At 40.6% G+C, this 27,990-nt stretch overlaps 1 protein-coding gene and 1 long non-coding RNA gene across 2 annotated transcripts; one reads left to right on the top strand and one right to left on the bottom strand.

Moving 5' to 3' along the window:
• The first annotated feature begins 28 nt into the window (after positions 1-28).
• Positions 29-8,835, top strand: LOC118496375 (tumor necrosis factor receptor superfamily member 14-like). The gene is made up of 10 exons (XM_036007914.1): positions 29-128; positions 1,508-1,639; positions 5,961-6,054; positions 6,431-6,538; positions 6,978-7,133; positions 7,497-7,587; positions 7,690-7,871; positions 7,984-8,012; positions 8,121-8,165; positions 8,252-8,835. The coding sequence occupies exons 2-10, from the start codon at positions 1,601-1,603 to the stop codon at positions 8,291-8,293; spliced, it is 786 nt and encodes a 261-aa protein (XP_035863807.1). The 5' UTR covers positions 29-128; positions 1,508-1,600; the 3' UTR covers positions 8,294-8,835.
• LOC118496378 lies at positions 8,500-27,972 on the bottom strand. The gene is made up of 3 exons (XR_004898945.1): positions 27,774-27,972; positions 16,692-16,694; positions 8,500-8,534 (listed from the first exon to the last, which is right to left on the bottom strand). It is a non-coding gene; the product is annotated as an uncharacterized LOC118496378 (long non-coding RNA).
• Between the last annotated feature and the right edge of the window lie 18 nt (positions 27,973-27,990).

The raw sequence follows: 27,990 nt of genomic DNA, 5'->3' as shown, positions 1-27,990 counted from the left end.
GCTGATTGGTTGAAAGGGTTTTTGGCAGCTTGTCAAAGACTGAGGGAAGAGGAGGAAGGAGGACATATTGGAAGAGAACAACGAAAAAACAATAAACGAGGACAAATTGAACTACTAATGAAACACAGGTGAGTCTCGATATTTTCTATAAAGATGGTAACGCGCTACATCACTTCTGATGCCAGTTGTTGTTATGGTTACTGCTAGATATGTTCTGGATTATCGGCCAGTCTACCAGAAGTTAAAGTGAAAGTAGAAGTCCTTTAGGAGCGGGCTAGTCTCTTTATATTAAATGGAAAGATACACCTGGAACAAAAAACAGCAGAATGAATCCGCTTCTACTGAAGAAATCTTGAATTAATAAACATTACGTCGAAATGTAGTCCTTATGGTAGGTTACACAAATAAGGTGATGTCCTCATGGGGGGGCACATCTAAAGTGACACCGACCGTACTGTAATGAAGGTAACGTATTGTTTAATAAGTCTATATGACTGGATCCTAGGTCAGTGGTATTAATTGTTGTCAAATTAATACAGGAATAGTCAGTGTCAGGGGAGGGAATACATTTGAAACAGGTGTGTCGAGTCAAGTTGAAAGATTTCGTTTTGATAACCATTGTAGCTGTGCTGTAGCCCACAGGTTCTCAAACTGTGACTCAAGTAGATAGATTGATACTGTAGATGGATTTTATGGATCCCAAATTAGGAAATTACTGTTACAAGGAGCCACGTACAAGGACATACACACATACTCACTCACACACACACAGAAAAAACAAGAACTATACTAGAAATAATAAATCAGATAAAAGCATTCAAAATCTTTCTCCATGTACGTCTATGAGAAAAAGTCTTTAATGGCCCCATGGCATCATGTACGGATTGGGTAGTTACAATTCCTGTCGACCTCCTGGGGGCTTGAGGCAAAGATACTACAAGCTGACTGTTGCGCCATTTCATTTTGACGGAGCAGATATATATATATATATATATATATATATATATATATAGGGCAAGCCCCCCAGCTTTGCTCCATTTCAGCCAATAACATAAACTATAAATAATACATAAGCTGCTTTGTTGGGTTCATAGATTTTGACAGATACCTCTACCTGAGGTAGAACAAAACACAACACAACAATACAACCATGTTTTTTCATAATTTTGATACGTCCCCTTCATGAAATAGATGGTTGTAACAAAAATATTTTATACCGCAAAATACAGCAAAAAGTGCTGAAATTAATCAATATATTGACTCACTCCATCGGTAAAAAAGTGGCAAACTCTTTGGTTTTCCTTAAATATTTTTAGGCACTTATTATGAATGAGGTTCTAAATTTGAGTTAAATTAAGTCAAATAAAGTATCCTATTTCCTGATAACACCACTTGATTCTTAATCGAGGTATGGCAGCAAAGTCCAACAACATCTCCAGCTACATTCCAGCAGGTCTCTGCTGTGTGTAGTGTAATCTCTACATGGTTGTCTTCTTCTTGTTTCCAGATGGTGTTCCTGTTTTGGATTTGACGTCTCTCTTCCTCCCAAATCTAAGAGAGATGTCTTCAGTCCATAGAAACTTAGATCCTGCCGTATACGATGATGTTAAGAGAACATCTGACAGTTACATCATTGCTGGTAAAATAATCTTATTACAGCAAGCTTTTATTATAATTCATTCATCATATTGCTCCTCTCCAACATTTCTTTCTTTCTTTCTTTCTTTCTTTATAAGCCCTTTGTCACACCGCGGTCACGGAAGGCTTGTATCATGTGGATGCGTCAACAGTTTTGTTGTCATTACTTAGAATTCCTCATGGGGCCGCAGAAACTACGCACTATAGCTTTAACTCTGATTCAACCGTATTGCGGCGTGAGAGTCCCGTTAACATTACTGGAAACAGGAAACATCACTGTCTCTATCACTGCAACAAAAAAGTTTTAAACACTATGAAGGTAATAATAATAATATTAATACATTTTATTTGTAGAGCACTTTTCATTGACAAATCAATCCCAAAGTGCTACAGGAGAAAAACAGGGTAAAAAGCAAAGCAAAGAAATAAAGATAAACAATAACACAAATAGAGATTTACGAGAAAGCTTGCTAAAAAAGAATTTTTAGAAGGTTTTTAGGCCCTTGTTGAAAGAGTCGGTGGTTTGTGGAGCTCTCAGGTGGTCTGGGAGGGAATTCACAGGCAAGGAGCAGCTGAGTAGAAAGCCTGATCCCCCATGGTGCTGAGTTTGGTCCTGTGGGGGTGAAGAAGGACTTTGTTTCTGGAGCGGAGGTTACGTGAGGAGGTTTGTGGTGTGAGTAGTAAGGCATGGATACCCGGCCCGAGCCCGACGGTACCCGACGGGCCGGGCCGGGTTCGGACAGATATTTAGAAATGATGGTCGGGTTCGGGCCGGGCTCGGTCACATCAGCGTGATAAGGCATTTGTTGTAAAATGGTGCTGCGGCTCCTTTTAAGAGAGCTCAGTGTGTGTGTGTGTAAAGTGGGCAGAAGAGAGATAGAGAAAGATGAAGCAGACGTGTAGATGCGACCGGAGCAGAGTTGGTGGAATAAGTTTAAGTTTTGTACACAGTGTGTGCGGTGTCCGAGATAAACCCCAGACTGAAAGCCAAGTTCATTCATCTGCTCAACAGAAACGGGATTTTAACCCCAACGTTATATAACGTCGGCCCTGGAGGTAACGAGTCTCCCCTGGTTTTCTGATCACGGTCGGAATCGAAGCGATCAGGAAAGGTTAACACATTGAACATTTTAAATTAAACAGCTTATTAACGTGCGCTTGTTCCCCCGTGTGCGCTGATGCGCTCATCTGTTGACATTTCCGAATGCCTTCCAGTTACTTAATAAAAGCGGGCTTTCCACACAAACAAACGTACATGTGTCATTAGTATGAGAAAAAAAAACAACGGGATTTTAACTGTGTCGGGCTCGGGTCGGCTCGGACATAAATATAATGCCTGACGGGCTCGGGCCGGGTTCGGTCACGGCTCTGTCGGGCTCGGGCCGGGTTCGGACGGAAAAATTCGGCCCGATCCAGGCTCTAGTGAGTGGCTCTTTAAAGCAACACTATGTAACTTTTCCTGTTTCAGTCCCCCTGCAGGTTGGAGGCAGAATTGTCCCATTATGTCTCATTGGAACTACAGATCCGCTACCCGATCTGGCAAACTTGCATAGTGTGGTTATATCCGGTAGAGAGCTGGTAAGCGAATGCAGAAGTGCCATTCACCCTGTTACAAGTTGATGAACCACTGAAATGATTTTGGAAACATTATTTTGTTTTTATTGCTTTAAGTAGGGAGGGGCGTTACCATGGATGCACTGATGGGTGAGTAGGGAGATTTTGAACTCAATCCTGTATGAGACAGGAAGCCAGTGGAGTGAGTGAAGGATGGGTGTGATATGGTCGTACTTTCTTATCTTCATTAGGATCCTAGCTGCACTGTTTTGGATGTGTTGTAATTTTTTAAGTCCCGCTGAGGAGAGCATTGCATCGCAGCCAGTACAAAACAAAACGCAAGCACTTAACTGCCCATGTGTTTGTGTAACAATTGACCCTTTGCACGTGACGTCACGCTCCACTCTCGCGAATTATGAATGCCATGACGGACGGTGGAAGAGCTATATGCTGTAGATGGACGGCAAGCTAAACTCGTACGTTTTCGTTCGTGTTTGTGTTCTCACATTCACAATGTGCAGAGTAATCCTCACCAACACAAGCATGTGTATGTATTGCCTTTCTGTTTCAAATGGAAATGAAATGATAAATAAAATGATCCTCAACCAGCTTGCTGCCGTGCTAACCAGCTAACAGGTCCAACCCGATGATGACCCACATAACTAGCTAACATCGGTTATTCACTGACCTAGCTACATATCCAAAAAAGAAAGCCGTTCCATTGATTCATTTAACTTAACACACATACAAAAAATATCGGTTAAATTAAAGATGACATGGCACGGAAACTAGCTTCAAAAACGAGTTAAATGCGGGTCTGCGGAGCTCCTACCCCGGCTAGCTGACGAGCTAGCTGCAGCTAGCTTTGGACGGCTCGCTAGCTGCTGCCCATCGCGTCGAAATATCCACCGGTCAAATCTAAACATAGGCTACGCAGCGAATATAATCACAGATAAGAAGATGGCTAGATGTTACAAGTATGTGTGGTTACTACTGATCATAGACACTCCGTGATTTACTGCATGGATTAACGTGTGATAGATAATTAATAACTGCACTTCCAAGAGCTGGGATGTGTTCAGGCATCCATTAGCTAGGAAGTTGCATTGGCACACCCAGTGAACAACGGTATGGGTAGCCACGACCGACCATGTCCTCTAAAAACATGGGCTACGTGTTATATAAATCTTTACTTAAGGAGAATTCCGGTCAATTTTTATGTTAGTCTTGATCGCTATGCTACGCGAGTACTTTCAATAGAAAAAACCCCGACCCGAATCAGTGCAGGTAACACGGAGAAGCTGCAGCTACGTACTACAAGCGTCCACTGAGCTAAAACGGCAGTGGTCGGGGCCTTTGTGCCTCTTAACAGACACAAAATGCAATTAATATGTCTGTGCCACATGAACAGGGCCCTTACGTGTCAACAAGATGCGTTTTCAACTCAGACATTGTTTAAATTCACCTACCCTGGTCCCTGTCTCGATCCTGCTGGTAGCTAGCTTGCCCTGCTAGCTGATAGCCGTTAGCTGCTAGCTGCCGTCCGGTGAGTGCCGTCCAGCTACTACCACACTACTGTTTTTTTTAGGGGGGGAATAAACTTCAAGACGTGACATGACCTGTCCTCTGGAGGACATAGCCACACTACCGCCGCTCCGCGGATTATTATTGGGATGATTATTACAGAAGCCTGTCTGAATACACTCACCGGAGGGCAGCTAGCAGCTAACGGCTATCAGCTAGCAGGGCAAGCTAGCTACCAGCAGGATCGAGACAGGGACCAGGGTAGGTGAATTTAAACAATGTCTGAGTTGAAAACGCATCTTGTTGACACGTAAGGGCCCTGTTCATGTGGCACAGACATATTAATTGCATTTTGTGTCTGTTGAGAGGCACAAAGGCACTCTAAAACTTGCCCCGACCACTGCCGTTTTAGCTCAGTGGACGCTTGTAGTACGTAGCTGCAGCTTCTCCGTGTTACCTGCACTGATTCGGGTCGGGGTTTTTTCTATCGAAAGTACTCGCATAGCTATAGCGATCAAGATTAACGTAAAAATTGCCCGGAATTCTCCTTTAAGTAAAGAATAGATGTTAATACAAAATAAACCCTAGATTGATGTCTTATCTTTGCCATTATGAGGTACCTCCCCCCACCGTTAGCGTAGCATCAGGTACCGCTAACCCAGCCAGCTACAAAGAACTGGTTGGCATCCACACTTTTAAAAGCTTTGAGATCAGCACCAGTATATGGGGATACCCCGTTTACCACATAGTGGAACAGATCGTGTGGTCTTAAGTCGGGCAGACTCTGTGATTTAATGAGGTCCGTGAAAACGGAGGGATAACGAATTAAGGGTCTGTATCCAATCCTGCTATCTCCAACTTCTCCAAATACTGCTCTTTGTGAGCACCTACCAGATGCCCTACCTCGACTGATAACGGCACGACAACTTGTTGTTCAATAGAAGAAGCCATATAAAGCCACAAATACAGTTTATTTAGTGTTATGTATTTCAAACTGATTGAAACTATGAAACTTTCCGATCGTCCACTACTGTTTAGCCTGTGCTTCCGCCATCCGTCATGGCGCCGTCACGTGGTCGTGTGACGTGTTTGCAAAGGGTCAATAGGCAAAGTCCCTTCAACTCTTGCTTCGTCTCTTTTCTTTTTCTCTGCTGCTTTCCGTGCTGCCTTCACATGCAGTCGTAAATTTAGACAGATTTCTATCAATGAATTGTGTTGTATGTTAACCAGGCTTCTCCTCACAGATACTTGTGATGAGTGTCTTCAGAGGACATACCCTCACATGTCGTCCAACAGAGTATCAAATGGGGGGTCAATGCTGTCCTAAGTGTCCTGCTGGTAAGATCTGATTGAATGTTAAAGACATATTTCTTTGTGGAGTATTTTGTTTTACTGCCAGACGGCAACAATACTGACCAGAATCCACCACTTGTCTGCGGACCAGTGGAGTCAGTTTTACTCCCATGGTTGGTGCTGTTTATGTTCACAAGTAAAATGTGCTGAAGTTTTATTCCAACAGTAAGCAACAAGCAGGAATTATTATTCTTTATTATTATTGTTATTAATAATAATAATACTAATAATAATAATAATGTAGACAGTAGTGCATGTCACGTGGCCTAACAACATGCACTCTACCCTCAAGATTATGCATTTTCATTTAATAGAAACATTATATTGTATGAAATTGAATTATTGGTTTTCTTTTCAACAGGAAGTGGAGTTGACAGCCATTGTACAGAGTGGAGAAGTACTTTCTGTCGGGGTTGTGACAAGGGAACTCCTTTCATTAAGTGTTTTCCCTGTGTACGCTGTAATTCAGGTAGACTTCTGTTAATATTTCCTAATTGTTAGTTAAATGTATGACTAAGCCTAGATTTAAAAGCAGTAAGTAGGCTTATTACTGCACGTCCTGTTAGTGCTGTGTAAGAACTGAAAAAAAACTGAACTTGTGAAGATGCAGAGAGTCATTTTGAAGAGTTTACTGCACTGCAGAATGACAGACTGCACGCAGAAACAAAGACCTCATGTGTTATGAAATACTGTGAGACCAGTGAAGACTATTTTGTGTCATAAAATCCTCTTTTCACATAAGTAAATAGCAGTCGACATGATCAAAAGTCTTTCTGCAGTTAAGATATTAGCTGTTGGTATCAGCTTAGACTTCTATTCTCTGTTTTTATAAATGGGACTATTTTAGCATGTAGCTCTATAGTAGAAGAGACAAAGTACATATATGTAACCTCTTTATGTGTTGACAGGTTCTGGTTTAAAGATAAAGACAGCATGTACGACTACATCAGATACAGTTTGTGAACCACTGGAGGGATTCTACTGTCTGTTCTCTTCAGAAAACGGCTGTGTGGAAGCACAGAAACACAGAAGCTGTCAACCAGGACAATATATCAGCCAAAAAGGTTAGTTTATTATGTTGACTTTGAGATTATAGGTATAACTTTAATTTGAAATGAGAACACCAAAGTTCAGGGGAAATAACCTTAATGAACTTCAGAAGAGTCTGAGAAGAGAAGAGACTGGAATGAGTCGTTTTTCCTGAAATATGAAAAGCTTGTGAAAGATTATATTTTGAGACTTGAAACAAAGAAATGTTGTATATAATAATAATGTATTTTTAACTGTCTGCTTCAAAAATGTCAACAATTAAATAGTTTTTTAAATCCACTGAAAGGAAATCAGACAGATCTGATGAAATGTAAAGATGTCATATAACACGTTGTTCTCTTCACTAATATATAAACTGAACTGTATCATCTGTACAGGAACAGTATTAAAGGACACTGAGTGCTCTGACTGCAGAGATGGAACATTTTCAGATGGGACATTATTGACATCGTGTCAGCCACACACACAGTAAGTACAGCTTCAGATCAGACATGGACACATCTGAACTCTTCCAACAGCAGCATGGTTCCCTACACATGTTCCTGTCAAAATGTCCCTCTATCATTCCAGATGTCAATCATTGAATCTTCAGCTGATAAAACCAGGAACTGCTTCAACGGATGCTGAATGTGGAGAACAAAGTTCAGGAGCTGTGATTGTCATCGTGGTGCCTGTGATATGTTTAGTGGTGGCTGGAATATCTCTACTTGTCGTGTTGATTCTCAGAAAGAAGGGACGATGTAAATACACAGGTATGATTGGAGTTTAGACAATTAAAACATTTCTGTTTTTAATACATAATATAATTGTCAGATCATTATGTTGTTGATTGAGGTGTTTTTCACTGGTAATGTTTTATTACAGTAAAAAGGAATGCAGACAATCAACAACAGGTATGTTCTTTACTGTTATTACTTAGCCCATGTTACTGTATGTATTGTAGAAAGTTGGAATGATTTTAGTAAATTAGTAGTTATTAAATGAGATCTCTCTTTTATCAGTACTTCAAAAAGAATAAACATCCACATGAAGAAGAACAGCTGGTAAGACAGTAGTAAATTCTTCATTTAAATGTTCATGTCTTTACAAATGTATAATATGTTTCTGCTTAAACTCAATTTATTTCTCTCCTCAGGGAGTGGCTGTGATAAATAAACACAGAGACAGTTCATAGGACACTGCAGAGGAAAGTTCCAGGTTCAATTAAATCCAGTCGGATGCTGACACATTGTAAGTTGTACAGACATTAATCAGTCCAAGGTGAATTTTGGGCCCTGTGCTCCAAAGTGAACACCTGCTGGTCTGCAGCCTGCATCACTATCTTACAGAGATGTTACTGGACAGAGACTAGTCAGTCTGGAGTAACAGCTTGGAGCAAGTCAGGGACTAAGTATGTAACGGCTCCAGGCTCTTCACTCATAACTTCTGCTCCATCTCTCTCACCTGTACATGTTGCTGCTTGTACAGTGAGCTCTCCTTGTGTGGAACACCTTAAAGGCCAACATCTTCCCATCCCTGTCATTACAAGCCACAGATCACACAGACATCATGTGTCTGAAGGCAGGTATCATCAGAGATCAAACACCTGGCCCCTGCCCCCGCGGCCTCTTGCCTCTACTGAAGCCACTCCTGACCAAGCTTCTGTCAGGACGGCTCTGCTCAATGCTCGCTCCCTTACCCGCAAGACATTTCTTCTCAAAGATGTATTTTTTTTAGGGAAAATTTGGATTTTTGGATCCTTACTGAAACCTGGTAGAGGAATACCGAGTATTCGTCCATCATCGAACTTTGTCCTGCAGACTTTAACTTCATCAGGACACCGAGGCTGTCAAGCCGTGATGGTGGTCTGGCAGTGATTTTTAGAAATGGTGTAGAAATCGGTTGGCCTCTCAAAGTCCAACCCCACGTCCACGTCGTGAGAGGCGGTAACAGCTATAAGTACGGGATTGCCAGGCTGGGTGAAGTATGGAGGGAGGCCACTGAGGCCACCCGGGCCGTTACGGTAGCCATGAAGGCCTGCCTGGACCCACCCAGAAACACGCTGGCAAACGTGGCTCCGGTGAAGCTAGGCGGGCCAATCACCCGCCTAGTGGATAAACATGATTACAGAAACCTTCATGGATAACATTCAGCAAGGTTTGGAAGTAGAAGGTGTCTCCCCCCAGACAAATATGACGCTGGAAAACTCAAGCCGGAAGGACGTTGCTCAGCTGACCCCCCTTTTTACAACCAAAAACAATACAAAGATAGGCTCATGGAACGTTAAAACGATGTACCAAGCTGGTAAAGCATCTCAGATAGCAGCGGAAATTAATCAGTACAACCTCTCCCTAATAGGACTCAGTGAAACTAGGTGGACTCAATCAGAAAAAACTCAACTTTCTAGTGGAGAAACAATAATATACGTGGGACACGACCAGCATAATGCCCCACATACAGAGGGAGGAATTTTTTGATATTACTGAGCTTTTTAACTTTATACAACATGTTTCTGAACCCACACATTTAATACATTTTATGTAAGATGGGGACATTGCAAATTAATGAATCTATGCCCCATAAAAAAATGTTGTCTTCCCAGCTTAAAATCTAGGTTTCAGTGTGCGGGGATACTCTGGACTTAGTTTTTTCACACTGTCTTACTATTCATGATGTCTGATCATAAGTGTGTTCTTTATAATTTGTCTTGTTTTATAGATCTCCTGAGTGCCGAGAAAGGCGCCTTTAAATAAAATATTACTATTATTATTATTATTATCTAATGCCCCATAAACATATTTTTGCAGGCGCATCATTAATCAGAGTACAGTTGAAAATTCCACTGTCTTATTTGTCCCTGAGTTGTCAAACTGTAGTGATGTGGAGTAGCTCCATTTCACTCTAGACTAAGATCCTCTGTTAAGTCTTCACCTTAGATAAATAAGTAAATTCACAATTTGGACTTCTCCTGTTTGATTAGAGGACATCTCCAAATCTAATTGTTAATGAAAAATGTGGTTGGAGAGAACAAATAGATTATGTGTAAAAAATAAATAAATAAATAAATAAATAAAAATAAAAAAAAAATATCAAAGTCTGTAGGAATCATTAGGAAAATTAGTCCACTTCTTAATAGATCCTGTTTATTGACATTATATTATAGTTTAACCATCAGAGGATGAAAGACGCACCGACACGTTCAAACGATATTTTCTACTCTTACTTAAAAAGAAATATTACTAAATGTTATTTCAGACATTTCTATACTATTTTTGTCATATATTAACAGTACTTTGTGAACCTATGACTTTGGTAAACTCCTTTCAAGCACCGAAACAATTTGTACAACACATCATAAGTTAAGGTTTGTTTTCAAAAGAGATTTGAGGAATTTCAAAAAGTCAACATCAACGTTTCAGCTTCAGCGCCAAATAATCTCTTTACACATTGCTTTGGGACAGATTTGGGTCTTACTGTGCTGAAAGCTGAATTTGTTCTGAACATTTTGATGTTAAACACATTGGGATCCGTTTCCTCTTCTTCAGCTTTTATTATCTGAATCTCCTGCCTTTTTCTGTATTCATAAGTCTTGCTATTTCATTCCTTTATTGTCATAATTTTTTATTTTCACCAAATTGAGTTTTAGCCTGTGATTATCTCTAATTTGTTATTTTATTTTCGCCATATTGAGTTAATTTCATGTCCTATTTTTTATTGTAAATTATGTTCTAGTGACCTGGTGAGGTCAGAACCCCCCCTACAGGTTTCTGACCTCTCCAGCACACACTCTTTCTCTTTCTATGTAAAAAACATATTTTTTTATGAATGTGTGCAGACCCATAAACAAAATGCTGTGTGTATATGTTTATATTTATATTGTGTATATACTTTTTATCCTTCTTATATTTAGAGTATGTGTAACATACACCAACAACACCATGACAAATTTCTTGTATGTGTAAAAAATGTACTTGGCAATAAAGCCCTTTCTGATTCTGATCAATCTCTCCCTTCTAACTGTCTCTGTCCCCAGTCATTTTAAACATGCTATAGTCCAGCCTTTGCTGAAAAAAATAAATAAATATAGACCTCACCCTTCCAGTGAATTACAGACCCATATCTTAGCCACCTCTTGTGTCCAAACTGTTATCGTCACAAGTCGTCACAAAGCAGGTTTTAGAAATATATAACCTGTGTAAATCAGGCTGAAGAACAAACTCCACTTCTGAAATGTTTCCTGTGGGCACTGAACCTATCATGGACATGTTGAGTGAGCCAGAACACAACCAGAATGCACTGCAGCAGAGTATTGTAGACACTGGATGTTAATACGCAATAATTACCCACAGTAAAGCTGCATATGTAATGTATTCATTGTATGTTGTGTTATGGAAAGTTTAGCTGGGGAATTTTGGAAACATTCCAATTTTCATCACTATGCGAGAACAGGACGACATCCTGTTGGGGGATACCAACAGGATGGGTTGGTATCCTGTTGGTATCAAATACCAACGATGGGAGCAGCAGGACGCAAAAAACTAAAGTTACTGTTGCACTAGTCTGGACATCTTGCCGTGCCAACCTTGCAATAAAGGTTCCTATTGCTAAATGCCATCTATATACATGTGATGTCAGCTTACTAATTGATTGCGGGTTTTGTGTAGATTTGGACTTTTATACGTTTATTCCACTTTGTTTAAACGGCGAAGTGGAGAGGCCTCAATCACCTGTTTGGAGCTGGCTGGTGAATGTGACGCTCATATCGGCCTTGCTGGATACACCGTGAAAAAATAAACGTGTTTTGGAATATAATGTTCAGCTTCGGCAGCTTTACCTATGTGCTAAAATATACAATGACGAAGCCTAGTGACGAGTCCATAGCAACCAGTGTTGAATTTGTTATAGCCTATATCCCAGTGTCCTTTGCTGAATGGTCTCAATGTTTTATTGTTTTATTTCATATGAATACTAGTTTACTAGAGGAGTAACTTAGTATCTGAAGTAATGCAGTAATGCAAACTTGCACGCAAGGGGAGGGTCATGCCTCTTTTTCAAATCATTTTGGAGGGTCATAGGAACATTATTACTGATGAGGGGAGGGTCACCTCTTTTTAGGTTAGAGGCCACGAAACTCCTCCGGTGGCACCTTAATTGAGTAACGAACAGTCCCTAAAGATTTCTTAAAGAAGGCTGGCTTGCCCAGGGCCAGGCCAGATCAGCTGCGTCTTTCTCCTGTCGCATCCCGCTGTCTCTCCTATCTACACCGGCCATAACTACACTGTCCCTTCTCCCCTTTCTGCACTGTGCGCAATGCTGCAGCACATGAGGAGAGAGGGGAGTGGAGGGGCTGCTCCTCTGCTCCTCACAAAACAGATTCAGAGAGAGGTGACTGTTTTGGCGGCCACAGGAGAGAAATACCTTGCGTGCTCGCTGGAAAATACTGGCGTCTTTTTTACAGAAAGTCACCAGATTTGTCGCTAGTCGCTTTCGTGAAAAAAGTTACTTAGAGTTAACTCGCTATGGGGATCTGAAAAGTCGCTAAATCTAGCGACATAGTCGCTAAGTTTGCAACACTGTTTTCATGGAGACAGATGATGTGTGCATGGAGGAGAGGGGCTGTGTATGTGTGTGTGTAGAGTAACAGAGAGACGGAGGAGAACAGGGAAAGGAAATGCAGCTGAACTAAACGCAATGTGTGGCGGTCGGTGTTGATTGTGTGGCGCACCGCCACAAATAAGTCTGTGTGTCGGAAACACTGACAACAACCTCATCGTGAAGTTTGTTGACAACACCACAGTGGTCGGAATCATAATTAAGGCATTAAGATCAATTACCAAAAGGTGTTTTTTTTATTCCTCTTTTTAGTCAACTTTAGCATGGGTTCATAAACTTATGAGCACAACTGTTCCTGAGGTCACAACACAGACGATCACATGAAACCTGGATCATAGTGGCACACTTGAGACATCTTTGCTGCATTATTCATACTGCAACTGTTTTAGTAATTAACTAATCATTATTTTATTATAAAGCAAAAACTCCAAACTTGTTTCTGTATCATTAGAAAAACTGATATCACAATGCCAATCCCCAAAACAACAGGTTCAGAAAACAGTGGCTGTCATGACAATTTTAAGAGTTGTAATCTTAAATCAATTGTAAAGTACTTAAAAACAAGATTTTAAAACAACTGTGTATCCATTTCATTTCATTTCTTTATTTATCTCGAACAATCAACAATGTTGCAAGACAAAACAAAAAAATTAAAACCACAAAATAAAACACAATCAGAATTTAACAAAAAATAAATAATAAAAAATATAAAAGGATTAGTTCGAGAAGGAGCAGGCGGAAGCAAATAGCTTATTTGGTCCTGCCCCTATTTCACAAAATCATATTATTACAAAGTAAGTAGATATGCAAATACAGCATACCATTTTTCAGATCTTACAATAACTTTCAACAATACAACAATATACAACAATACCTTTACATTACAATTTCGTTCCTATGTTTCGGTCTATTCTTTTCTGTATTGATCAAGTAATGATTTCTTTAATCTATTTTTGAACTGAATGATATTATGGCTCTGTAAGTTGCTTTTGTAGGTATTTCCCCATACTTCCACACAATATAACATATATGGTAAAATAAGTGTGCAGTACAGAGTATGTAATGTATTTTGGTTCAATATGTATCTAGTTTTGCTCAATATACCAATACTCCTGGCCATCTTCATGCACAGATATTTAATGTGGGGCTTCCAGCACAGTTTGTGGTCAAGTACAACACCCAGAAATTTACTTTCATAGACGCTTTCAATTGTTTCATTATCAATTACTATTTTAACATCTATATTTATAGTACGAGTTCCAAATATCATGAATTTAGTTTTGTTCAACTTTAAAGATAACTTATTGAATCAAACCAAAGTTTTAATTTATTAATTTCATTTGTGACCATTTCCAGCATCTGCTGCTAGTTATCCCTACAACAAAAAATATTTGTGTCATCTGCAAAAACAGTGAATTTTAGTACATTTGCTACTTTGCATATGTCATTTAGATAAAGGATAAACAGTTTTGGGCCTAAAACGGACCCCTGTGGAACGCCACAGGAAATACTATGGCTCACTGACCGATGATTACCCATTTAAAAAAACTGACTCCTGTTTTCAATATAGTTTTTTGTCCAGTTATAGGCCACACCTCTGACAACCTCTCCATCTTTTTAACAGGAGGACAGCCTGTTTCTCCCTCCATGTTTCAGTTCTGATATAATCCAAAATGACCAAGTGGTGGAGTTTAAAGGGCTCAGCGATGAAGAGAAGGCAGCACTTGACAAAGCCAACGAAGAGTACAGGACAGCAGCTGCCACTTGGCCTAAGCTCGTTGTTTATTCCTCCTCTCTCGACGACTCAGAAGATGAGGACATTAGCCAGAGGCAGGGTGCCGTCAGTCCACTGAGGCTCAAGAGTCATCAGCTCCACAGGCTTGGGTGAGTACATCTGCACACACATACTCTCACATAGAGACAAGAAACAGAAAAGTTGATATATTTTAAATATTTTTCACGAAATACGGAAAGTGTTAATTCACCTAGAATGACCTGCAACAGTTTATTTGTTTTTAGAAATACAAGATTATGTTACAGCTTACATTTTTTCTACCTCCATGCAGAACATAAATACACCACCTAAAATTAAAATACAGTTAGCGTTTTAGTGAAATGAGCCACAGTTTGTAGTTTGTCATCGAAGATAGTGATGTTGATGTGTGATGAGTCTTGTTGTGTGCGTGTGTGTGTCAGGTTTCCCCGCATTTCAGGGACTTCCTATGTGAACTCCTGCCTCCAGAGCCTAATCACACTTAGAGAGTTCGTCACTGATATCTACAGCTACGATCCACAGTTCTGGAATTATATTTATGAGGAGACTCCGCTGATAAGGTACAGCAGATAACACACACACACACACACACACACAAATGCTGTTTCCTGACTGAAAACATTATCCTCAAGTTTTTCAAAAAACCTGCAGACCCACTTAAGGACAACGACCATTTTACTTCCCCCTCTCTAGAGGTTTTATAAACGTTGTAAGAGGTCACGGCTCCAAAGATTGGGATTACAAGCTCTGGGCCCTCCATATGTTCAAGAAGGCCGTCTCTGCCCAGGCTCCTGCATTTGCAGACGACAAAGTGAAAGTGAGTCATCTGGTTCTTACCCTTTAATGTTTCGCCGCCTGCTGGTTTTTTCTTGTCCGTGCATCAAATCCAATCTGTGTGTCTATATGTTCAGGATGCCCATGAGTTTTTAACAGCGTTCCTAGATCAGATGAGAAGTCTGGCGTCACCGTTGCAGAAGGCTGCAGCCCTCATGGCGAGAAGCTATAGCTGCCCTGTGGACAGAAACCTGGTGTTCAAAATGCAAACCATCAGGACATGCAAAAGGTCAAACCACAAAGTAAAAACAGTGTGTGGTTGCAGGCCAAACATTCCCTGAGTTGTCCACAGATTTACTCTGTTATTATGGATTTTCGGAATATCTTTAATGGGCCAGTTCACCCAAATCCGATAAAAATGTTTTCTCTTTCTCATTGTCCTTTTAATGTGCAGGTGTGGGGCTCAATCCATCACAGAGGAGGAGTTGACCAACATCTCTGTGGATCTGGTTCCTGGAGGTTCAGTACAGCAGCTGCTCAAGGAATACCTGGTGTGCTCACTCATTCACATCAACACTGACTGATATGAAGCCTCATGGAACAAAGAAAAATCAATCATTTCACACTGCTGCCATTTTTATGGGTGTTTTGTTGCTGTGTTACGCAATACATATCTGACAACATGTTGTTACTGCAGGAGACAGAGGCGGAATATGATTGTGAGTGTGGCTGCAACACATCAGTCAGGCGCTCCACCTTTCTAACCCTGCCCAGGTGAGTGACATCACATCCACCGCAAGCACTGAGAGGCCTTTATACAAATCATATTTACTTTATATCTGAACCAACCATTTTCAGATGTCTGCTGTACAATCTGATGTTTTTAACCCTAGTGGTTTCTATTAATTAATCCGCAGTATGCTTATGATCGATAAGCCATTAATCCACCATGCCTGCATTAATGATCTGTCACGTGCTTTCTGTCCTGTCTACAGATTCCTGATTATACACCTGAAGAGGTTCAGTCCGTTGCTAGAGGACGTGAAGCTGCAGGACCCCGTGAAGCTGCAGGACCCCGTAGTCCTTCAGCCCTTTAAGGAGCTGTTGGTGACTACCAGCCAGGTAAAACAACCACACCCCTGGGACACACAGAGAGTAAATATGTGGACTGTGTTTGTGTATATGTGACGCTAACTATTGTTATCTGTGTGTCTTATCAGGCTGATGGCTGGTACAAACTGATCAGTGTCATCAGCCACTTAGGCTCTCTCGGATTAAGGAACTGGGGTAAGATATTTACACATCGAAGGTTCGACTGTCACCTTCTGTAGTCCTCTATTAGGTTCTCAGACATGTTACAGATAGATGTGTCAATCAGAGGCAGAAATATTGATATACTTGATATTGACTCGCACTCTTTCAATTACCTAACTTTCTTCTGCTGATTTTCTGAAAAAAATAATTTACAATTAGCAATTGCAAGTTCTTTTTCTTCTAAATTAACCGTTCATAAGTTGCACTTCATGCTTAGACTCTTGATGTAACAGTGATTCCTCCCCTGTTAGGACGCTACATCAGCGCCTGTGTGCGCCCGGGGCATAAGCTGTATGACACAGATGACAGATGGCTCTGCTATGGTGATCATGAAGTTGTCAAGACAACTGGTGCTGCTGTTTGTAAGCGGGCTCAACAAACAGCCTACATCATTTAGTACCAAAGATCGGTAAAAGGACAACACTGTGACACCCTGCACTGAAGTCAAACACACATCAGAAAATGTTCTTGTTTCCCCACACACAAAGCAGCACTAACATATTTGTGTCTCTTCCTAGATGTAGTCCGGTCTGGAAATGGTGGGACCTACTGATGACGTACTCCCTGGATCAAACTAACAAAGACAGCACTTAAATAAACACTTGAACTGTTAGGAACCTGTACAGGGGTCTCATTTATAAAACTGTGTGTAGGATCCTTACTAAAAGTGTACGTGCGCCCAAAAGTAAAAAAAAATTCAGATTTATAAAACCGTGCATACGCACATCTGTAAGCAATGTTGCCTTTATAAATCACAGATTACCCACAAGTGTGCATACGTGAATCAGCCTCTTATCCCACCCTGTACATGCCAATTTTTCAATGCAAAGCACCTCATAGAGTAAAAAGGGCCTTTCTACAGGGCCCAGAATTTTGTGCTATGCCCCTGTGTAAACCTGTACATTTATCTATCCTGCTTCCGTCACAAATTTGCGGGAACCATTAACAAACTGGCTTATCCACCTGGCGCGCTATTGGCGGGTTTAACACGATGACGATAGAGAAGCAACCAAGCAGCTTTTTGTTTACATTCAACATGGCGGCCACCGAAGCGCAGCAATCCGTTGATGCCGCTGTCGCTGCTACTGCCCCCCTGTAAACACAAGGAGACACCTTAAGTAATGAACTCATTTGAAATATAGGTTTGGTCAGAAACTGTCGGACTGAATCACAATCTCAAAGATCAATTCCAGTGACTATGTTTACATCTCCATTGCCATCAATCAAGAGAGAATCTTCCCACCGACAGCCACAATGTCTTGTGTTGACATTTACCCTAAACTTAAAAGCTTTTTGAGTCAGTCTATAACTTTTTTCTCTAAGTGTATTTTAAAGGACTTACTTCACTTCTACTTTTCTTAGGAGTGGATACTTTTATACAAGTGCCTCATCACATCAGTAAAGTAAACAGTACTTTTAGGACATTGTCGCCCATGCAGTGGCTCTCTGTGAATGTAAACATTGCTTGTAATACTGCTAAACTGTCAGTAGGGGGCGCCTGAGTCAAAAGTGATATTCAAAGCATTGCACTCATTCATCAGTCCACATGTGGCTACATTTCTACAAACAGTAAAACAATAACAGCAATATAAATTCACAAGGAAAATAAATGGGAGACACACATGGAGGCTTATGGGGTTTTTAAGGCAGTGAGTGGAAAAAGGAGGAAGAGTGAGAGGATGGAGATGAGGATGCAAAGGCAGCACCTGGGCGGCAGGGCTGGCAGAGTGCAGCGGTAGGAAGCAGGGACTATGGGTGGTGCAGGTGTAACAGTAACAGCAACAACTGTCGAGAGGAGGAGAGTCCTGGGAGAGACAAACACCGCCAGGAGGAGAGAGAAGAGGAAGGCAGAGAGAGGGAGAGAGAGAAGAGGAAGAAGGAAAATAAGTGACAAGTGGCACAGAGAGGAGGAGGGGTTGAGAGAGAATAAAAGGGAGAGAATTTGACATAGATTTGAGTAGCATGAGACAGGAGGCCCAGTATAACCACAGTCTGATCTGTTATAGCCAACCCAGATCGGACTGTGGTTATACTGGGCAGCTTATAGGTGTGGGTGTGTGTAACTGTGGGAGTGCGAGGCAAAAGGGCATTTGATTAAATAAAGGTTGAAAAAATAAAATGCAAATATTCATTAAGCTACAGCCGGAGAGATGTGCGACTGGTCCCTGAAGTGTAGTTATCTCATTTATATTCAGCACAGCGCTATTGGCGGGTTTAACATGATGACGATAGAGAAGCAACCAAGCAGCTTTTTGTTTACATTCAACATGGCGGCCACCGAAGCGCAGCAATCCGTTGATGCCGCTGTCGCTGCTACTGCTTGTGATTGTTAACACCTTGCCAAAATCACAGCATCAATTAGTTGTATCCTAGACTGGGTTAACCCAGCCCGATCTGTCGGCGATTTGATTTCGCCCTGCAGCTCAGGCTGGAAACCCAGGGGCGTCGGACTGGGGGGAAAAAGGGGACTGAGTACCCAGGGCCCTCATGTGAGGAGGGCCCAAAAAGATGCTAGAATGAATAGCTGTGGATGCGGGGAAGGCATTTCCATAGAAAATGCCTTTCTACAGGGCCCAGAATTGTGTGCTACGCCCCTGTGGAAATCTGTACATTTATCTATCCTGCTTCCATTACAAATTTTGCAAGAACCAATCACAAACTGGCTTATCCACCTGGCGCGCTATTGGATTATCCAATTGCGTACAGAGTAATTTGAACTATGCCCGTTGATAACACCTCTTGTGCAGCAGCAGTACAGAGCAGACTCCCCAGACCAAGATTGAGCTTGGTCTGGTGATAGCCAGACTAGTGGTATCCACTAGAGGGGCGCAAAACCACTTTTGGCCAGTCATGTTTTTCAGTGATAGGGACCCATTTTTGGAATAATTTACCAGCAGAAATAAAAACACAAACTGAACTGAAAACATTTAATAGAATGGTGAAATACTGGCTGAAAGAAAACCAAACATGTAACCACTGAGTCAGTTGTGTTGTAGTAATGTATTGTCTGTGGATGCATGGCTGTTTGTATATGGCTGCCAAGGTTATGGTTAGGGTATAGGTGAGCGAGTGTGAGCATCCGGGTGCTTGGGGTTTGTGTTGTTACGTGATGTGCTGTTCTGTGTAATGTGGTCACGACTCTGTGAAATGTTGATGTAATATATTAGTATACAATGTATTTGCTGCATTATTGTGTAACTCACACTATGTAGTTCTTTTAAAAAAATTATATTTGGATTATTTTTCTAGAAAGGCTTGACCAGGGACTGGGGTTGCAAATTAGCCAATTGGCTAGAAACCTTTTATGCAACACATCTACACATATTGTTATGGCTTTGACTATCATAATTATATATGTAATAATGTGCGCTGCATTGTCCCTGACAAATAAACTAATAAAAAAAAAAAAAATCCCCCAACAGGATGTCGTCCTGTTCTCGCATAGTGTAGGGAAACATGATCTATAGACTACTTATATTAATAATACCGTCCAAAACAGCAGGCATTAGGCTACGGCACTCTGGGACGGCTTCGATATACCAGACCTATATGATAAGATTTAACAAAACTATATATTATATCCAAACAAGCCTTAGTGATAAAGTTGAAGATTATAATTAGTGGGAATGCTTATTCAGCAGCATTCCCACTATTGTTATTCTGTTCTTTATTTATTATTCCCTCTTCCGTACGTTTTTTGGTCGTCTGTAACTTCTGCATACATTCAGTTACAAAAAACGTTCAACTATCAAAATCTTTAGCTCTTTCAGCAGATGATGGGACTTCTTCAACTTTTGTTGATATATTAAGCTTTTAAACATTTTATTTTAACATTAAAGTCAATGAGCGCAGGCTTGAAAGCCTTCAAATCCTCTTCTGCTTTAAAATGTATCTCCTCCTACATTCTTTCACCTACAGACGTGATTCAAACTTTAAACCATTCACGAAAAATTCAGCTATTCAGGATATACTATGTGTTTTTGACGCACACCCAACATTTTTACTTGTCATACCTTCTTTATACATCAAAACATAGGTATTCTTGTCTAGTTTCCGCCAATGTGCTCATTTATGTGATATGAGTTATACCTTTGGCTCAGTGAGCTTCCAAATGACAACAGTTCCGTCTCTTTCTGTCTGTCTGTCTCTGTGTCTGTCTGTCTCTTTCTGTCTGTCTCTGTGTCTGTCTGTCTGTCTCTCTGTCTGTTTCTCCCTGTCTGTCTGTCTGTCTCTCTGTCTGTCTGTCTGTCTCTCTATCTGTCTGTCTGTCTGTTTCTCCCTGTCTGTCTCTCTGTCTGTCTGTCTATTTCTCCCTGTCTGTCTCTCTGTCTGTCTGTCTGTTTCTCCCTGTCTGTCTCTCTGTCTGTCTGTCTATTTCTCCCTGTCTGTCTCTCTGTCTGTCTCTCTATCTGTCTGTCTGTCTGTTTCTCCCTGTCTGTCTCTCTGTCTGTCTGTCTGTTTCTCTCTGTCTGTCTGCCTGTCTATCTATCTGTCTGTTTCTCCCTGTCTGTCTCTCTGTCTGTCTGTCTGTTTCTCCCTGTCTGTCTCTCTGTCTGTCTGTCTGTCTGTCTGTTTCTCCCTGTCTGTCTCTCTGTCTGTCTGTCTGTCTCTCTATCTGTCTGTCTGTCTGTTTCTCTCTGTCTGTCTGCCTGTCTATCTGTCTGTCTGTTTCTCCCTGTCTGTCTCTCTGTCTGTCTGTCTGTTTCTCCCTGTCTGTCTCTCTGTCTGTCTGTCTGTCTGTCTGTCTGTCTGTCTGTTTCTCCCTGTCTGTCTCTCTGTCTGTCTGTCTGTCTGTCTGTTTCTCCCTGTCTGTCTCTCTGTCTGTCTGTCTGTTTCTCTCTGTCTGTCTGTCTGCCTGTCTGTCTGTCTGTCTGTCTGTTTCTCCCTGTCTGTCTCTCTGTCCGTCTGTCTGTTTCTCCCTGTCTGTCTCTCTGTCTGTCTGCCTGTCTGTTTCTCCCTGTCTGTCTCTCTGTCTGTCTGTCTGTTTCTCTCTGTCTGTCTCTCTATCTGTCTGTCTGTCTGTCTGTTTCTCCTTGTTTGTTTGTCTGTCTGTCTGTCTGTCTGTCTGTCTGTCTGTTTCTCCCTGTCTGTCTGTCTGTCTCTCTGTTTCTCCCTGTCTGTCTGTCTGTCTGTTTCTCCCTGTCTGTCTGTCTGTCTGTCTCTCTGTTTCTCCCTGTCTGTCTGTCTGTCTCTCTGTTTCTCCCTGTCTGTCTGTCTCTCTGTTTCTCCCTGTCTGTCTCTCTGTTTCTCCCTGTCTGTCTGTCTGTCTCTCTCTCCCTATATATATATATATATATATATATATATATATATATATATATATGATTTGTATTGTTAGGAACAGCATTAAAGGACACTGAGTGCTCTGACTGCAGAGATGGAACATTTTCAGATGGGACATTATTGACATCGTGTCAGCCACACACACAGTAAGTACAGCTTCAGATCAGACATGGACACACCTGAGGGCTGTTTCACAAACCCAAGATAAGGGATTAAAGCCGGGATTTACCAGTTATCCTGGCTCAATTTAGCCTTATTATTTATTGTTTTTATGTATTTATTGTTATCACCCTGCGTTAAAATACAACAGGTGCATATTGCTCAGTTAACTACTGTTATTATTTAAAGTTGTGACCATTATTTTTATGTGACATTGTTACTGTTATATTGCTGCATGACGACTGCTGTTCATATTGTTGTTAGAAGTGTAATGAATATATTACTGCAGTTGTTGAGATAATTAGAAAAGGCTGATTTAATGATTAAATGAAGTCAGTTACTAAGGGCAATATATAAAGTGCTGTACATGCGTGTTTCTATAGTTGACCAATGCACCTTGAATTATTTTAGTTGATTCATTTTTTTTAATTCTTTAACAATAAAGGATCATGTTTGTTCCTCTTCCATGTGCATTGTATTTGGCATTCTTAGCACACAATTTGTGTTGTCCAGTAAACTGGGACTATAATTTGGGAGGATTGTACAATTTTAAGAACATATTCTAATTGTACAATCCTCCCAAATTATAGACTTAGTTCACTGGACCAATAACTATAGTGTTGTAGGCTACTGTACATTCATGAAACAACAGGGAGAGGACACCTCAATGGTTTTTTATTTTGCTGGGGGTGAATAACTTTGTTCCATTCATGTTTACAGTGTGCATTACATTTCTCACTTAATTATCTTTATAGTTTCTAGATTTTAGAGTCCAATTTCTTCAGTGTCTTTCTTTTCTATGTCAATATACATACGAGGGAGCAAAGCATAAAATATGTAAAGAAGGAAACTCGTCCTCTATAAAAAAATAAAACACGTGAGAAAAAGCGTGGCAGATAATAGCGGACTGACTGAATGATAGTCTAAAAATATACATTTACCAACTACTGCTCTTAACTGAAACCATTCAATGAGTCACTGTCATTTGCATAAACCAACAGTTGTAGATTTTGCATTAAAAGCGAGCTGTGGAAGTTAATATGACTTAGGAAATGTATATTTTAGCCCATGAGAGAGAGACACAGTGAAAGAGATATTTACGCATCATATTCTAGCGTTATAGAAAATTGATCTTCATGGTAAATTTCCTGAGTAAAATTATCTTCTGGTCAGTCTGGAGTAACAGCTTGGAGCAAGTCACGGACTAAGTATGTAACGGCTCCAGGCTCTTTACTCATAACTTCTGCTCCATCTCTCTCACCTGTACATTTTGCTGCTTGTACAGTGAGCTCTCCTTGTGTGGATCACCTTAAAGGCCAACATCTTCCCATCCCTGTCATTACAAGCCACAGATCACACAGACATCATGTGTCTGAAGGCAGGTATCATCAGAGATCAAACACCTGGTCCCTGCCCCCGCGGCCTCTTGCCTCTACTGAAGCCACTCCTGACCAAGCTTCTGGTAGGACGGCTCTGCTCAACGCTCGCTCCCTTACCAACAAGACATTTCTTCTCAAAGACGTATTTTTTTTTAATGAAAATTTGGATTTTCGGATCCTTACTGAAACCTGGCAGAGGAATATGGAGTATTCGTCCATCATTGAACTTTGTCCTGCAGACTGTAGCTTCATCAGGACACCGAGGCTGTCAGGCCGTGATGGTGGTCTGGCAGTGATTTTTAGAAATAGCTTTAACTTTTTACAGTTGGTTAGCACTGAGACTCTCCCCTCATTTGAGCTCAGTATGACTCGGAAAAAAGGAAAATCCCGCATTCTGCTCTTGCTACTAACGTTTCAGTCCCTCTGGACCTTCGTCAAGATACTCTTGACAAAGGTCCAGAGGGACTGAAAAGTTAAGTTTTCTTTAATAAATGGCGATGCTGTAGCAAGAGCAGAATGCTGGATTTTCCTTTTTTCCAAGTTTGTTGGATGTGCGAAGTGTTTCTTTGAATAAACTCAAAATGATGACTAGAATTGGTAAGTCAAAGCCTTTTTACTCTATTTTAATTTACCGACCTCACGGCCCAACTGACCCTTTCCTGTCTGATTTTACTGAGTTTTTATCTTGAGTTATAAAGTTGGACATAGTTTTAATTATTAATGATTTTCATGTTGATAATGCTTCTAAGGCTGCATCTGAATTTCTTGATTAGATTAGATTCAACTTTATTGTCATTGTGCAGTGTACAAGTACAAAAACAGTGAAATGCAGTTTGCGTCTAACCAGAAGTGCAAAAAAAAAGAAAAGTGCAGTGTGATATACAAAGTATAGAATGATGGTGCATAGGCAGGACAATAAATATATTACAGTGTTATATGAGCAGAATAAATATGACTATGTAATATGAACAATGTATGAACAACATGTACAGATATGTGCAATGTAGTAGCAGTGACATTACTGACATTACTGAGCTTTTTAACTTTATACAACATGTTTCTGGACATTTAATTCATTTTATATAAGAAGGGGACAATGCAAATTAATGAAAGGCATGATAATACAGTACATGGGTTAAAAATGCCAGAATTGGCTAAAAGGCTATTTTTCTTCTGTAGTCCCCCGGCCTCGATGTTAAAAAGGCTTTTTAAAAAAAAAATATACAAGAAAGAAGGACAACACAAGCAGAGCAGAACTTGGCACAAATAGTTTTAGTCCTGACGTGTATATGTATTGACCATCCATTGTTTTATCTGCTTAGTAAAAGACCAATATGTTTAATTGTCTAATATGGTGTGGGATTGAATTGTCTGAACTCTCTTGACCCTCTGATGGACCAAGCTGACCGACTAAAAGAACTTTTCTTCAACAAAATAACACAACCTTCCCTCTCTCTCTCCTTGTGACATGATCAGTTTCTTTTCTTCTGTTTATGTCAAGTGGCGATGGAGCTAGGTTGTAAGTGACTTTATATACCAAGCACACGTTTACATATTTCATTAGGTCTTCCCAGCTTAAAATCTGGTACTTTTTATTTTTTAAATTGTAAACAATTCTACAATTTGTATGGCTTGTTTGTATATTCAAGTGGTTTCAGTGTGCGGGCCATACTCTGGACTCTGGACTCAGTTTTGTTGTCACACAGTGTAACTATTGATGATGTCTGTATAGATGATGTTCTTGTCAGCAATCATAAGTGTGTTCTTTATAAGTTGTCTTGTTTTATAGATATAATGCCCCATAAACATATTTTTGCAGATGCATCATTAATCAGAGTACAGTTGAAAATTCCACTGCCTTACTTGTCCCTGAGGTGTAAATAGGTGTAATAAATTCACAATTTGGACTTTTTTCCTTTCATTAGAGGACATCTCTTAATTGTTGCACATATTTAAACCATCGGGATCCTTTGACATTCTTCATTCATAGTGGTTTTTAAATGTTTTTAATTCAATTGCTTCCACTATATATCCATGATCAATCTCTCCATTTTAACTGGCTCATTTTAAACATGCTATAGTCCAGCCTTTGCTAAAAACAAAAACAAATTTAGACCTCATTCTTCCAGTGAATTACAGGCCCATATCTTAGCTACCTCTTGTGTCCAAACTGCTAGAAATATATAACCTGTATAACAGCTTTATATCTGGTTGGTAAACTCCATTCTATGAAAAGGCTCTTCTTAGAGTCACTAATGACATAACAATGGTTGCCGATGATGGGAAATGTGCTCTTAATTAGTGTTACTCAACCTCAGCTATGCTTTTTGATACCATCATGATGGTATCTTTTAAAAAAGGTTAAATCAGTTAGAGGGTATTTCCTGATCTGTCCTGGATAGCTTTTAATTCTATCTTTCCAACAGAAGTTTCTCGGTCTCTGTGGGCCAGTTTATGTCTGATACAACAGCTCTGTCTTGTGGTGTCCCACAGGGTTCTGTCTTAGGTCCAGTGTTGTTCACCCTATGCATGCTTCCTCTTGGACAGATTATAAACCCTTATAGACATCTGTTATCATCTTATACGGATGACATTCAGTTATTTTGAGCTTGTGTGTTCATGTTTTTATCCATTTGAGGAACGTTGCTAAATTAAGATCTGTGGTGACTAAGGTTGAGATGGAGATGATTATTCATGCCTTATTTTGATTATTGCAATAGTTTTTTTCACATTTCAATAATGTTTTTATTTTCTTTTTTTGTACTATATAATTGTTCCTTTTTACTGAACTATTATGTATTTTCTTATGTACTATGAAAATCAAATTTACTTCCCCGAACCGTCTTTAAACTGTCCAAAATGCAGCTACTTGGCTTTATCTAAAAGTAACAAGAGATCACATATCATACCAATTAGACCCTCACTTCCCTGGCTTCCTATTAACTTTTATTATTATTATTATTATTATTATTATTATTATTATTATTATTATTATTATTATGGTGAACAGAGCGGACTCAAACGCAAGGCTCCAAAAGTTAACAAATTTATTGAACAAAAAACTTGAACCAAATCTGGCGAGGGACTCGGGCAGAAACTAGGATGGCGAGGGACTCAAGGGAAAAGCCTAGGATGGCGAGGGACTCAGTGGCAGAAACTAGGATGGCGAGGGACTCAAGGGAAAAGCCTAGGATGGCGAGGGACTCAGGGGCAGAAACTAGGATGGCGAGGGACTCAAGGGAAAAGCCTAGGATGGCGAGGGACTCAAGGGAAAAGCCTAGGATGGCGAGGGACTCAAGGGAAAAGCCTAGGATGGCGAGGGACTCAAGGGAAAAGCCTAGGATGGCGAGGGACTCAAGGGAAAAGCCTAGGATGGCGAGGGACTCAGGGGCAGAAACTAGGATGGCGAGGGACAGGGAGGCAGAGAGTAGGATGGTGAGGGAGCTCAGTGGAGCGCGGGGAAAGCGGGACCGAAGATCCGAGGAGGATTGGGAGTAGGGAAGTAGAGGAGCCGAGGCAGGGCTGGCTGGACACGGAGACGGAGGTAGGGTGAAGCAGGGTGCCGTGGGAGGAGGACTGGATGGGGAGGCCAGCTGACTGGATATGGAGGCTTGGAAGTGATCACTGCGAAACAAACACAAAGAAGGGTGAGGCAAGGAAACACACAGGGACAGGTAAGTACAAAGGATCTTTCAGGTAGCTTATGCGAGCGTCACCGGTGAAGCTGAGACAACGATTCAGCGGAGATGGTCTGTTGAGCTGGGGTTGAAGTACTGGGCTTGATTGTAGATGGCTGGCAGGTGTGCGTGGCGGGAGAAGACAGGAGGGGAGGAGGGAAAGTAAAAGATACAGGGAGAGAGACAGAGCCGACAGAGAACAAAAAAACAACAGCTAGAGAAAATAAACAAAAACTCACAGCCAGCCGACCCCAACCATCACAATTATACTTTTATTTATAAGTACTGCATGGTGAGAGCCCTGTATAACTTTACTACCAAGTAGATCACTGTTGCTTATATTTTGCTGAGGATCTGGTTTCTTCTTTTTTGATTGATTATAAGTTTTACTTAGAATTTTTTAACATGTTCAATAACTAAAAAATAAAAAATTATTTTTCTACCCTTATTTATTTGCTGCTGCTGTGATTTTTATTCTTGTCAGCCATGTGCTGTGTATTGGTGCTATCTGTCTTTTGATTGCTTGTATTGTGTAAAATGTTAATAATAATAATAATAATAATAATAATAATAATAATAATAATAATAATTTATAGGCTACTTTATTAATCCCACAAGGGGAAATTACAATGTTTGTCGCTCTGCACTTTGTGATTTTGTAGCCTATCTGTGAAAGGTGCTATATAAATACATCTAACTTACATTGGATAGCTGTGAAGGAATGTCTCTGTCAAAGTTGTTATGTGGTGCCTTGCAGCGTCTTCATGTAATTATACATGCAGACTTTATTGATCTTCTCTGGCGGTCACAGAGAGTTGGACCTGAACACTGTTAAGACACTGGACTCCAAGTATGAACTTGTTCATGTGTGTCTCTTTTCTCACCTTGGCTGCTGACATCAGAGACCACAGAGGCTCCT

This window comes from Sander lucioperca, chromosome 12 (genome assembly GCF_008315115.2).
Source record: "Sander lucioperca isolate FBNREF2018 chromosome 12, SLUC_FBN_1.2, whole genome shotgun sequence".
NCBI classification, from domain to species: Eukaryota; Metazoa; Chordata; class Actinopteri; order Perciformes; family Percidae; genus Sander; species Sander lucioperca.
Note: the sequence above shows the minus strand (reverse complement) of the source record. Positions and strands in the feature narration are given on the sequence as shown.